Consider the following 14,865-nt stretch of genomic DNA (forward strand, 5'->3'; position numbering starts at 1 on the left):
AACCAAGGGGTTCCTCGTCTATGCAGTTGGCCATTGAGCAGAGAACATAGCAAGCCCTCCCTGTTTTGTTCAGGTAATTCTGTCCTGAAAATGTTCCATACAAATCTTGTATGGGAGTTGTTATTCTTCACAACCCACGTTCTAGGAAACTAATGACAGCACAACTTTGTAATTACGAGTACAACAAAAATTCCACTCTTAATGTAGGTAGGAATGCTAGCAGACAGAGATGCAATAACATAATAAAAGAGCTTGAATTTTCCATGAGATCACAGAAGGTACTGACCTATCAGTTTGTTTGTTTGTTTGTTTGTTTGTTTGTTTGTATTTATACCCTACATACTAACAAAAGTTTTTGAGGCAACTTACAATAAGTTTAAAACACAATAAAATGGACAGTGATGCCCTAACAGGGCAAAAGTGTATATAAGTCCCCCCCTCCATTTGTTTTCTGGTGTTCCAACAAATGCTGTTCTGCAGTTGAATCTCCTAGCAGTTGAAGCAGCTAGATATTAGTCCCACATAAACGAGGATGTCCTTACTAAGTGGCTACTGTTGGTGTCTCTCACAGCCTCAGCCCTGGCCGCAGATACAGGAGATGTTGGGTGGAGCAAAAATGTAACATACCTTCCTCCCAGTTCTCAGATATTCCCATTTAGTTAAAAAAACACACACAAAAACTTGGCCGGTCACTTAAGGATAATTCTACCACTGATCTCCCTACCAAGACCAGTCTTTAACAGACTTACTTTCTGATTTGTTTTGAGTGATATGCAAACTCTTCTGGGTACATGCCAACATCTATTTCTTCATATGAATATAACTCTGGTCATAGCTCAGCAGCTTTATGATCTATAATGGCTGTCTTTGAATGTTAGGCTGAACCAGGACTGGGGAATCTGTGGCTCTTCGATGCTGTTGGCTGTGTGACCATTGGCTAAGTTAGCTGGGGCTGATGGGAGTTAGTGTCTAACAAAGTCTGAAGGGCCACAGGTCTCCCATCCCTGCCCTTAAACTATAGATTAGACTTACATGGCTGAGCCTTAGGGTGATGCACCTCCTCTGCTGCAGTGTGGCCATGAGGAGGTGATCCGAAGCATATACTTCTGTTTTGAAGTAATCACAACTTGTCATCTAGTCCAGAACAAACTGTGATCAGTTTTCACCAAACAAACCAAGATCAAGCTGTCGTTTCTGATCCTGGTTTGTTTATAATAACCATAGCTAGAATTAACTGCAGCTCCTAGTTTGAATGAAAGGACAAGCAGTAGTTAGTTTAAAATGGAAATGGAGGCTTCTGATCTCCATTTAGTGGATTTAGTGTCTAACCCAAGTCAGATCTCAAAATATGTGACACACCAGGATGTAGGTTACAGTTTCAAGCTGATTTGTAGAGCACTATTTGAGCCAACTATGGCTTGCTGTTGTGTATGAATTCACAGACCATTGGCAGACCACAGTTAGGGCCATTACTTTGCCTCAAGAGACTGTCACATCATAGAAATAGGAGTAAATTTATGAAGCTGAATGCTCAGCAGATGGGAAACAAAAAGGCTAATCAAAACCTCTGTTTGCCTCTTGTAAGTCTGGAAGCATTAAACTATGATGTGGGTTCTTAATTAAGGTTAGAACAAGCCTTGGTTTTTTAGTACTTCTGAATTTAGTCAATGTCTTCAGCATCAATACTTTAATCTTAGACCTAGAATCAGTTGTGTGGGTATGTGTTGAAAAAGAGGCCATGGCCCGTTCTTGTATTCTCAAGTTTAAATGTGAGAGTACTGTGTAGTTTAATGTGATTTACTGTTCTAGCAATTGAAATGAGGGTTCCCCGCCACAGCCTATAATTCCTTTATCTATTATTTTTTTGAAGTAATAAACTCAGCAGGCATTTTCTCAGTGAAAGCCAAGGCAGTATTTAAGGGATGTCTATATGCAGCAGACTGTGTATGGCCAATTTGTCCTGGTTTTCTGCCCCATTTGTGTCATTTCACTGCATAGCATTCATACTTGGTCTCAAAATTGAATGCTTGAATCTTCAATACACCGAGTAAAAGCTAAGTCTCATGATAGTTTCCTCACCACTCACTGACTCACTCATTCATTATAATTTTGGTTTAAATATTTTTCTTTAGTTAGCGGTAGGTCAAATTCATTTGCACAGTAAACCACCTACAGTTTCTGAATAGCTTATGACTTAAGTAAAAGCTCTGTAACTGATATGACTCTAGAATGTGGTGATCTAAAATTACAGTATTTATATGAAATGCCTCAGCAGCCCAGCCCCTATCAGAATTTAAACCTAGTTGGACTGTGAACAGTAAAGCAACCATATGGAAATACACTGGCTTGGTTCAAATATAACACTAAACCATGGTTTAAGGCTATATGAATGAGCCTTATGCTACACCTTCTCTTGTCTCCTTGTATTCTCTGCTTTCCTCCTGATTTAGCAGCAAACCATAGTTTGCCATTACACCCAAATTAGGCAAAACACTATTGTGAACCCAGTTCAAATCTTGCATGCAATCCCACTGTACAGACAAATTATAGTTTTCTCTGTTCAATAAACTATGGTTTATCAAGGTATGTGAGAATTAACCGGACGCAGGAGTAAGGGAAGGAGGGAGCTTATGAGTTCATTAATGTTATATCAAATCATGACATTGTGGTGAACTGATGCTACCTAGCCCTTGCAATCAACCCCTCCCCCCCCACAGCTGATATAATATTAGCAACTGGATATGTTGGGCTTTCCAAAGCTATCCTAAACTATCTGTTTTTGCGGTTGTGCTGGAGGTACTGATCTTAAAAGGACTGCTTCAGAACAATCAGCAGTAATGACAGATTCAGTTGTAACAATGTCATATATGTTCAAGATAATATGCATCCTGTTTCACTTTTCCACGGAATGCCCAGATGCAGCAAGCATGCAAATGTTGGATGGAAATGATAACGGTACGGCCTGGTGTCTGTTGGACCTACCAGCCACAGGCAAACAAGAAACAATATAATAGCCAGAGAACTGCTGCATGTGAATGAAATGTTTAAGTACCCCCAATGTGCTCACCAGTTTCTGCTATACAAAGCAGGGCACAGTCTGGTTTCCTACATTTTGTATCAGACTAGTGGGTGGGGTGGGAAGAGATTCCTTCAATACAGAGGACTGCTGCAGACATTTTAGTGACGTCAGATGACTGACTTTGTGCTGCAGTTCATACCCAGCAAGCAGTTGTGGTATATCTATAACTTGCTGGATTTTTAAAACTTTTATATTTAAGTTTGGGATCTGGGACCTGCCTTTGGTTTTTAAAGTCGATTGCCATCATTTCTATTCAATTATACTGCCTCTCAAAAATCAAACTGTGATTTATAATTCTCACAAAATATAATGGCCTGCAAAAACAAAACACTCTGCGTTGAAGGGCACCACAAATTGCCCACCATTGGACTTATAGAAATAGTCAGGTAATAGGCAGAAATGGAGAATTTGTGTTCCTTCAAATGTTGTTCCATCATCCCTGCTTGTTGACCATGCTAACTACTTGGGCTGATAGGAGTTGGAGTCAGACAACATCTGGATGGCCACAAGTTGCCATTCTTGCTGTATGCTTAATACTTGATTTTCTTAACCTGGTGAAATAGGTGGCTCTAATCCATTTAGTCTGGAGGCCTGGAATGGGCTGAAGAAATGTTTTGAATTCCTGTAAACCAGGTTGAATTTTTAGGTCCTTGGGCAATTGGACTTCTGGGATTTATCCCCCAGTCCTGCTGTAAAAGATTTGGGTTGAGCAAATTTTCATACACAAAAGCAGTATGTTTGCCAGAGACTGAAGATGGTGCTTTTCATCCGTAAACCAGACTTGAAACAGTGACGCAACTGGCCCTAGCCTTCAACCCATCCTTCAATGTGAGGCATCTCTGTTCAAATCCCGTGTCCAGAATTATGGCTTTCCCCACAACTCACAATGCTCTCCTTGGTGTGAAATGCAAACACCCACTTCCCAGGGGCCAATTTTCCAACCAGGGTGGGAAACGGCGCACACATGAATTATTGGTATCTTTCTGTGCTTCTGTCGTTAGTGGTCCCTGCCATTTCCTCCTTTGGTGCTGGTGGGGGAATACTGTAAATCCTGGAAATATACACATCTCCTTGCTCAAGATTTGTTCTCTCTGCACATCAAATGTCTCCATTGCAGGACCTGAAGGGACCAGGCGAAGTTCTTCTGTAGCTCTTCTGTTTACAATTTATGATGCATACCCAGAGAGCCATTCACTCTCAGGCTGGCGGAGATCTATGAAAATAGCATCATAGTGCATATATCTGTGTATGTAAAGATTTTTTGAGCAGTGGCTAATATGCTAATTGTCCATAACTCTGCTAATATGATGGACTTTCCTATTCGCTTCTACTTTTTGGTAATAAATTAGCATTAAATACTTGGCAGGTATATTTTAAAGAGTTTGATTGGCTTCTCTACAAGTAGGAACGGTAGTTTGGTATTTGGGGCCACCAGCAAAGCCAGGGAAGAGGAGGGTTGCAGAGAAGGCAAAGGACAGTACTGTAGCTGTTGAGACTTAGGCAGGGCAGCAAGGAGGAAAGACCAGGTAGAGCTAAAACAACATGGATACAGAGCTGGGGTAGTAATAAGATTAATGTATTACATTTGTATCTGGTCTTATCTCTTAGCCAGGGCTGGGGAATTTGTGGGTCTCCAGATATTGCTGGGCTCCAGCTTCCTTCATCCCTAGCCAGCATGGCCAGTGTTTAGGAATGATGGCAGCTGGAGTCCAACCAGACCAGAAAGGCCACAGGCTCCCCATCATGGTTCTAAGGAATTCATAGTGGTGTTTTAGACTCACAACAAAGTTCATCCTTGTAATGGATGCCTTTGCAAGCTACAGATTGGATCGTTGTTAAAATGCAGCATTCTAGACTGCTATTGAAGACAACTCAAAAGATCCTGCTGGTTCAGAATGAAGCAGTGTGGCTATTAACTGGCACTGGTTGCCAGTTGGTGTTAAGTGGTGCTTGCAGAGGCGTTATCTTAAAAGATTCAGGGCACAAGCCCATGGTACAAATTTTGCATAAAATATGCATATGCACTTATATTTATATATGTAAATTTGGGAATTTGAGCAAATAAAATTGTGGGTCATTAGGGCCTCACCAGCATTATGCTTTGCAGCTTGTCTAGCAGTTCTGGAAGCAACGTAAAATTAAAATCTTAAGTTTTTTTTATTTTTTAAAAAACCCACTTCTCAGACCTCCTGAGATGCCCCCTAACAAAGCATCAGTGGCACTGATATTTAAAACCCTAAGTGGTCTGGGTCCAGGCTAACTAAGAAGGTTATCTTCTCCTTTATGCACCTCCCTGCACATCAATATCTCCAGGTACTTTTCTTGCCAGAAACCAGGTTGATGTTTAGTAGGAACAGTGTCTTCTCGGTGGTAGTACCTCTTTTTTGGAATGTATTCCAAAGACCTAGCTCCTTACTGGCATTATAAAAGCAAGCTAATATTTTATTTTACCATTCTTTAGGGGGATGGTGTCAGTTGCTTTCATCTGTGCTGTTCGTTTTGATACATTAATTTTATTTATTTGTTTTACATATTGTATTTTAAATATACTATGCTTTTATGCACTGAGCTGCACGGAAATGGTTTGAATGTGCAGAACAATGTAATGAGACAGATTTGAGAGCTGGAAAAATAAGCCATGTGGTAAGTTCATCTACAATCTGCTGATCAAGCAAATATAAAATGATGCGTCAAAGCTTTTGCAGGCAGAATTCAGTAGGCATCAAAGGGCTCCGTATTCAGAAATAAAATAATGGATAAAGAATCAACATGTAGGGATTTAAAGTTGGATGAACTTGGATTCTAAAGGACTTTTTTAATGGGGGGAGGCAGTTTAGAGAGTTGGATTCTGTACACTTTCTGGTTTGCAAAATTTAAACCAAGTACTTTTCCATATGGGTTTAATTCAGGAGCTGAGAGTCTAATTTCAGCATTTCCAATAGCCCTAATCCAGTGTGTGTGGTGCTTCAGATAAAGCTGGTCACTACTATTTCCCATGGTTGGCAGGGACCAGTATGAACTGTATAATCATGGTGCACTCACCACAATGAGATGTCCTGGAGGAAAAGGTTGATCACTTCTGCCTAAGGTACCCCCTCATCTTGCCAACTGTGTCCTATAGAAAGCTGCTGTTCTGGTGAGTCTTGATTCCTGATTTATAAGAAGATGCCTTATACCAGGTGGAATTATCTGTTCAACTAGCCCAGTATTACTCCCAAAGGCAGTGTTTCTTTGCTGTCTAAGGCAGAGGGCTTTCACATCACCTGCTGCTTTATTTTTATAAATGAAGGCACCCAGGTTTGAGCCTAGGACCTTCTTTATGCAAAGTGTGTGCTCTCCATATGCACTGCAAGATAGAGGCTTGCTTTAAACCCACTGCTCCTGCTCAAAAAACACTCCCACGTACAAATGCTCCATGGAGACTTTTCACATTTCAAAGGTGCTTGCTTTGTGAAATGGTTCAGATATGTACACGGTTGGATGTCGCTACTGGATCTGTTGGGGAAGCATGTCTGCAAGTGCCACATGCCTATATACTCGGTATGGTGTGGCAAATCAGGACCTGAGATTCAGCGTGTGGTGACATGGCCGAGGGCATTTCCACTACAAGCACCCTGCTTATAGAATTCCCTCCCATTCCAAATAAGGCTGGTACTTACTATTGTGAATTTTTTGTGCTATTTAAAGACCTACTAGGGACGTGGGTGGTGCTGTGGGTTAAACCACAGAGCCTAGGACTTGCCGATTAGAAGGTCGGCAGTTTGAATCCCCACGACAGGGTGAGCTCCCGTTGCTTGGTCTCTGCTCCTGCCAACCTAGCAGTTCGAAAGCACGTCAAAATGCAAGTACATAAATAGGTACTGCTCCGGCGGGAAAGTAAACGACGTTTCTGTGCGCTGCTTTAGTTTGCCAGAAGCGGCTTAGTCATGCTGGCCACATGACCCGGAAGCTATACACCGGCTCCCTCGGCCAATAAAGCGAGATGAGCGCCACAACCCCAGAGTCATCCGCGACTGGACCTAATGGTCAGGGGTCCCTTTACCTTTAAAGACCTACTTGTTTACCCGGACCTTTTGGTGTTTTGTTGTCCACTTAATCTGTTCCAATGAAATTTTACTGCTTTCACTGATGTTTATTTTTATTTGGTTTTCTTATCTGAGTGTTTTTTATGTTTTTATTTTGTAATGCCACTTAATGTAATTAAAATATTTAAGCCGTTTACATAGAACAATTAAAATACAACATTCAATTTAAATACAAAATTGAGCAAAACATTCAATAAAAGCTAGATGAAAATAAGTTTAAAAACAAAACAAAACACAGCAGTATATCACAAAGCTGAACAGTGTAAAACAATAATAATAAAAATTAAGAATCAGTCTCCAGGAAAACTTGGTAGATGAAATAAGATTTTTAAAAACCTTAAAATATCATTATTGTCTTGATTATTGAAATTGCTCTGGAATACCTTTTTGGAAATAGAGTGGGCTATGAATAATTTTAAATAAATATTTCAGAAATAGCCTGTACCAAGAATATCAAATAAAAAAGTTAAGGCACATCGAATGGTGAGAATTAGATGCTAAGGGAGAATTATGTACGCCTTTTCTTTTGCCTGCTGATTTTCCTCTGTAGGCACTCCATTTGCATTATGGGAGAAACATGGGGTGGGGAATACAATGATTCCCATCTAACGTCTAGTTTCATTCCTAGTTTGAATCCCAATGAGGATTCTACACTTGTGGGAGAATGAGGTGGCAGTAGAATGGACTGTACCACTTCAGGCTGGAGACTGTCTTAGAAACAGTCTTTGGATTACATTTCTGTATTTTACATTTCTGTATTCTCCCTGTTAAAAACAAATAAATTCCTTGCAAGTAGTCCAGCAGGGGCCAGGCTCAGCTAGAACCTGTCTCCACAGTGTGTATGTGTTTCTAAGTTGCAGCATTTGTATGTGTGTTTTAACAAGGCTGAGAATTCAGAAATGGTATCCTCTCCCCACAGCCTGAACTGGTACAGTCCATTCTACCACTACCTCCTTCTGCTGCATGTGTTATAACTGGTCTAAATTTTGGCAGGGTCTCAAGACAGTGCTTGTTATAACCAGTTAAATATGGCGGTGTGCGGTGCGGGTGGGTGTTCTGTTGAATTCTGTCAGACCCACTTGCTGACTTTTAATTGTTTGATTTCCATCCATGCTCATGCGTGATATATAGAGACCTGGAACTGGTCAATTAAAACTAAACTGCTGATAGTTTAATTTGTTGGGTGATGTTTCCTGGGAGAGAAGAACATTCTCTCACCATCCAATCATCTCTGGATATGTGTGTACAGTTGGATATACTCCATGACGTTTTGTAGATTCAGCTTAGGACCATCCGCTGTGCAATGTCCACCTCCCTCCTGCCCTTTACAATGTTGCTACTGCTGGGGCCCCCCTCCCATCGCCCTCCAGCAGGGGGGACGCAGTAAGTTTGTGTGACCTTAGCACTAAATTCAGACTGCAGGAGTTACCTTCTATAATGATGTCAACTGATTAGGTTAGCGGGGCTGGTGGCAGCCACGATAAGACGTGACATGTTCTAATGATTTGCTTTAGCAGGAGCGCAGGAGCAATGAGGAGGAAGAGGCAGGAAAGGCGGGGGGCCCACAGGTGCCGACAAAGACTTTGACCTTTGCTGCTATAATATCAGTTATTCACAGGCCAGGCGGTTCGGTAACCCACTTCCAGACCATCAAAAATTGATTTAATTGCAATTTCCCCCCCAATTCAGAGCACTGGAGCTTGACTAATTGGAGTAATAGAGAGTAATAAGGCTCTGATTAAAAAAAAGCTTTCCTCTGCCTCCTTTTGTATCCTGTGTCATTGCCTGTCAGAGGTCAGGGAGCCTGCATATTCTATTAGGCCGAGTTGCCTTCATTTGGACAAATTAGTTTACCCAACAGTAATTAAAATGCCAATGTGGGTCGGGAAGAGCTGAATGCAATTGATGGGCAAGTTGGTGAAGGATTTGACAGCTTTGGTGGCCGCCCTTGCCAGAGCGTGTCGGTGCGGACTCAAAGGCTGCACCAGTTTGGGTCTATGTGGCTAGCACAGCTCTGGGGTTGAAAGAGGCTCAGGAAAGTGTCCTTCTCTTTGGTCTCCTCTCTCTGTGCGCTCAGTTCCTCCCCTTGTTTCTTTATGACACTTGGGTTCATTCCTCCCTGACGCCCAGACTCTTTGTCCCAACGAGACCGCCCTCATCCCCCTTTGCCGTACCCCCCATTTCCCAGCTGCTGGGCTCTTGCTAAGTAATAGGTTCTTTGTTTCTTGGTTCGATGATCCTTCATATAGAATAATTTCCAAAATGGGATGATAACATCCAGTTTAAAGGGTGTGGGGATAGGCGGGAGAGAAGAACAGAGATAGAAGCTTGTGTGATGCAGCCAGATTCTGGAGTCCCATATGCAAAGAGCAGTTCAGGACTTGGTGGAAAGTGTTGGGTTAATAGAGTAGAATGGGATAATTACGGGATAAAATGGAAAAGAACTGAAACATGGTTAATTTGGATGCAGGTGCAAGAGACAGGGTAGCACATTAAGCCTTAGTTCAACACAACTGACAACCTGGAGGTGGTCTTGGTACCTGGAAATAAAGTGTAATACCTGCAGTGCATATGCTATATTTTGGGTGCTTTTGGTTGCCTGGGGTTCATCTACAATACATCAATGCTGAGAATATATTCAAGTGGCAACTTTAATATTTATTTTCCTTTTATGGCAAACAATGAACAATTTGCCTGCTTCTGTCGGCCTGGCTTATCCTATAGTGCACTGTATATCTAGGTTCTAGAGCTGTAATAGTTGTATTGGTTCAAAAGGGGGGAGGCGGCCCTTGAGGTATTGTAGTCTTGAATCGTTTAAGGCTTTATTGGTCAAAACCAGAACTTGAATTCAGCCCAGAAACTAATTGGCAGCCAGTGCAGTCAGGCCACGACGGGTGTAATATGCTCACGTTTACCACTGGCAAGCCAGGTGTTCCCCATCTTATGTTTGTGCAGCCTGCCTAAGTGTTAAACCTGACATTTGTCTCTATTGAAATTCATTTTGTTAGTTTTGGTGTTATCTGCAGGTGTGTTGAGTATTCACTCAATTCCTTCATCCAAGTCTCTTATAAAGACGTTGGACAACAACGGGCCCAGGACAGAACCCTGTGTTCTTTTGCTACTTTTTTCCAGGATGCCAAGGAAATGTTAGTGAGCATTCTTTGGGTTTGGCCAGCCAGCGAGCTACAAATCCACCTAACAGTTACCTAGTCCAGTCCATATTTTACCAGCTTCTCCACAAAAATACCAGGGGGAATTTTTCAAAAGCCTGACTGAAATTGAGATACACTGCATCCATAGCATTCCCCTGATCCACTAAGCTTGTAATTCTACAAAAGGAAAAGAAAAAGAAATTATATTCGTCTGGCATGACTTGTTTTTGAAAAACCCATGCTGGGTCTTAGTAATCACAGTATCTTTTCCCAAGTGTTCACACACAAACTGTTTAATTGTCTGCTCTAGGACCTTCCCTGGTATTGATGTCAAGCTTACCAGTCAGTAGTTACCTGGGTCTTCCTCCCCCCCTCCCTTTTGAAGATGGGGACAACATTTGCCCGTCTCCAGTCTGTAGGGACCTCACCTGTACTTCAAGAATTCTCAAAGATCATAGACAAAGGCTCTGAAATTGCACCCAAAAGCTCCTTTAGTACCCTTGGATTCAGCTCATCAGGCCATGGAGATTTGAATTCATTTAAAGTAGCTAAAAAGTTGAAAATGTGGATAGCCCCTTTATGCTCTCAAAAAATAGTAACAAAGCCATAATTTTAGAATTGAATGTGCGTGAAATGGCACCAGTCTCTTTAACCTCAACAATAGAAACATTCCAATTATGAGATTTCCTACAGACCCTTTTCTGCACTAGGTTGGCAGGATACATTAGTGGGTCAGGATCTGTTTAGCTAGAGGGAAGTGGTGCAAAGCTAAGGAGCAATGTGGAAGTCAACTGCCAAGAAATTTCTAATCCCTACCACAGACTGGCTTGGAGGCTGTACCAGCAGAGTGGCAGGGATTAGTGCTGGTGATCTCCACCCACTTCTCCTTTCTTATTGGCATACCTTGATGTTAATTTAGACCTGTTCAGTCTCTGGAGGGATGCTGCATACTTCTTCTGAAAGATCTGTATGCCTGTATAGACAGAGCAAGGGGGAGAGGGAGCAAAAACCTTTAAAACCCAATTGCCCACTTCAGTGATTTCCAAGCTGCTATTATGTTTCTGACCACAGTAATTGGCATTACTATTTACTAATGGCTTATGGTAAAGGGGGGAAAGAGACAAAAACCCAGCACCTCACTTTGTAGTTTTGGGCTGCTCAAGATTGCTTGCCGACTTTGAAATGTGTGTCAGTTGATATGATGCTCTATCCTTAATTTTTTTTATTTCAAAATATTTATATTTCACGTTTCCATATTAAGAGCTTGTCAGTGTTCTGACATCTCACCTTTGATAGCCTGTGAGGAGTGGAGTAGATTCTTATCATGGGCATCAGGTCAGCAGCTTGGACCTTCCGTTAGACCTCAAGGGAACCTGCTAGCTGGTTGATAGAAATCAATCACTTCTGGCTTTTAACCCTCCATCAACAGTGGGGCCAAGCACAATAACACTTTTTTTGTATTCCTGGTGAACAATTAATTGCCATGTGATATTTTAGGGCTCTCCTCAGTTTAGTTAAAAACCTATGGTTTTACTCTTATGGTTGGTGGTTACAAATTTATCTCTGTTGGAATGACAGAGAAAATGAAGAACTATGCTTGTAAGGCGATGGGGTGAAAGCAGCCTTGTCAGATGCTCTTGATTCATTAGTTACTTGTCATGTCAACAGGTACTTACCTCAGAACCTATTCTGTCCATTTTGTGTGAGAAAAACGCATATAGAGTGGGGAAAATTGAATGATAGTCATCAAATTTTACTCAGGGTAGACCTCTTGAAATCAATGGATATAACATAGACATGTTCATGAATTTCAGTGCGTCTATTCTGAGTAAAATATAGTTGAATACCACCCATTATTTTGACTATTTTCATATTGGGTGAATCATTCACTTTCCTTAACATCACCACAAATGACATTGGGGATCAATAGCATTCCACATGTTTACAAAAACCTTGTACAAACCTGATTTTTTAAAAGCATTTTTCTGCAGCTGAAACATTCCTTCTGACCCACCAAAACAGTTTTTTTTTTTATCAAACTATCATTTCGTACAAAGTTTACTGATTGCTTTTGGGGTCACTGAGCCCCCAGATGGATCTGCATATGTTTACAAGCACCTAGGACTCTTACTTTGACAGGTGGCAGACTTAATGACAGCTCTCAGTCAAGGGCCTTGAGATGGCCACTTTCCTCTATTCACAAAAAGTTCTGTGCGAAATGTGCTGTTAAGGGTTGCCCTCAACACTTCCAGACCAATATGTCACTGGCCTTCTTCAAAAGTCAATTAAGGACTGGGATTTGATGATCAGCTTCAATGCGGAGCAAACATTGTGAGAGACAGGCTTCCCCCATGCAAAACCTTTGGGATGTTTACCAACACTCTCCCACAATGCTTTGTGCCATGTGAAAACATTAGAATTGACGAACAAGTGGTGCCATTCCAAGGAGGACATCCAATGAAGCAGTATATGCCATCTAAGTCAGCGAAGGATGACATCAAGTCCATAAACTTTATTCTGTTTATGATATATATGTGTGGAAAGAAGGGTTTCTCAGCAGCATAAAACCTAGACAGACAGTGTCAGAGAAACTAATATCACATTTATAGGGTTCTAGGCTGTTCTGTGCCACAGTCCAGGGAACTAGCTAAGAAAAAACTAACTCTGGTTGGCACATGGAAGGAAGGAAGGAAGGAAGAAAGGAAGGAAGGAAGGAAGGAAGCCAGCCAACTAACCAACCAACCAGAGATTCCTTGAATTCTTTGCCCACAAATCCTGAAGCGTCAACAGCAACAGTTGGTTTTCTAGAAGATCTAACACCTGTAAGCTAGATGCCATGGAAAGGAAAAACAGCGATTCTCTTTTCTTCAAACCGTGGTGCAGCAATCTCAGGGCCCTCTCGACTGATGTTTCGTTGTTTTTTTTGCCAAGTGTATTCTGCAGTATGTCATAGTATTAGACCATGCTCATTATTGTTCTGCAGAATTTCCTTGATGTTGCCACATTAATTGCCTTCTACAGGGCACTCTTACACTATAGTGCAACAGAAGAAAAGCAGGGTGGAGTGGGAAGCAGAACAGCAAAAAAAGAACCAGAACACGTTCGGTCTGAAAAGTTGCAGGATTTCAGCAAGGAGCTATGGGACTTGGGGTGAGACTAGGGAGTTGCTGCTTTTGTGTTTGTTTGTGATTACTGTGGATATGTTTATGAAGCCACTCCAAGAGACAATCTTCTGATCCAGATGTCCAACTGAAAAGGGCAGTTGGACACTTACTACACCACAAAAATGGGGGATGAAGCAGCAGTTGCACTGATACCTTTAGCTTTGTACTTTGTTCAACCTGCCTAAGGAGCTCTAAGAGCTTTTCATGTAATAATTCTGACTGTGTGCTGCAGTAATCTTCCTACATAGGCAACATGGATCAGCACTAACAGTGCTGCAAATTGGAGAAAGGTATTACATTGGTTCACACGATGTGCTCAGCCAAACATTGGCTTAGCAAGACTGTCCAGGGTTGTGGGCTCTTAAGAGGCAGTTGCAGCCCCTTTGTTCCTCCCTGGTCCTGATTGTTGCTGAGTTGCTCTAAGCAGCTATTCAAAGCTTTGGTTTAGCATGCTGTCTGAACTGGAGCTTGTGGTTATGCTCTCTCCTCACTAACCATCAGTTGTAGCCAATGTTTGCTCTTGGTTTCAGCTCGTAGTTAGTGAGGAGAGAATTGAACCACAAGTCCTTGTTTGGATGATACGCAGTGAGGCAGCAAAAAGGACAGGAGGAACCTAGTGACTGAGTGCAACTCTCTGGGAGTCCACATGTTTGTGCAGTCTTGCAAAGCGAAGGTTTGGCTTAGCACGTCATGTGAGCCAGTTCATTATGTATGTAGGTGTAGGATGGCTTGTCTTGAAATAGATTTTGCAGAAAAATGCTCTTCCCTTCCTTCATTTAAAGAAAATGGCTTAGGGAGCTGGGAATCATCTGTTTATGCTGGCATTGTCATGATGGTAGGCATTTAGTTTTTCTGGTTATATTACTATCTTGAGACTATAAACTTGAATAATGTTTAGAGTTGCACTAGAGCTCGTGTTAAAAGAACACCTTTCCATGTTTCCTAGTCCAATGCCTTGACTTGAACCGCAGCCCCATTGCAGACTCTATTCCAGCTTGTGCACTTTGCTTTTTACTGCTGTGGTTTCAGGGCATGGAAGTTCATGCATTACATCTCTCAAATGTTTTGGCATCTGGCCTCTGTGTATTTCATCCGCTTGTGGTCACACAAATATTTAGTAATGGTACAAAGAGGATGGCTAATAATGTTTTGTTTTTTCTTTCTTGATTGACAGTTCATTTGTGACTGGAACAGCTTGCTGTGGACATACCTCACCTTTGAGAATCTGGGACTTGGGGAGGTAAGACTCTCTTATAGTTGTGGCAGTGAATAGAAAAATCTGCCTGTGGGATGAATACTTGTGGAAACTTTCTAAGACCTGACCGTAGTTGAAAATTAATGTGTACCATTAACTCAGAAGTAGCTGAGACTTGAAGTCATCTGGT

General features: G+C 41.7%; 1 protein-coding gene across 1 annotated transcript in view; it reads left to right on the top strand.

Annotated features, from left to right (window-relative positions):
* The window catches only part of FBXW4 (F-box and WD repeat domain containing 4), a gene marked incomplete at its 5' end in the record, with an annotated part of 71,502 nt that overhangs the window by 39,031 nt on the left and 17,606 nt on the right, over positions 1-14,865 (top strand). Inside the window, one exon of the mRNA XM_083615354.1 lies at positions 14,655-14,720. Coding sequence (XP_083471480.1) covers positions 14,655-14,720 — 66 coding nt within the window. The remainder of the gene's footprint in view (positions 1-14,654; positions 14,721-14,865) is intronic.

Source organism: Podarcis filfolensis (genome assembly GCF_964270895.1).
Source record: "Podarcis filfolensis genome assembly, chromosome: 5".
NCBI lineage: Eukaryota > Metazoa > Chordata > Lepidosauria > Squamata > Lacertidae > Podarcis > Podarcis filfolensis.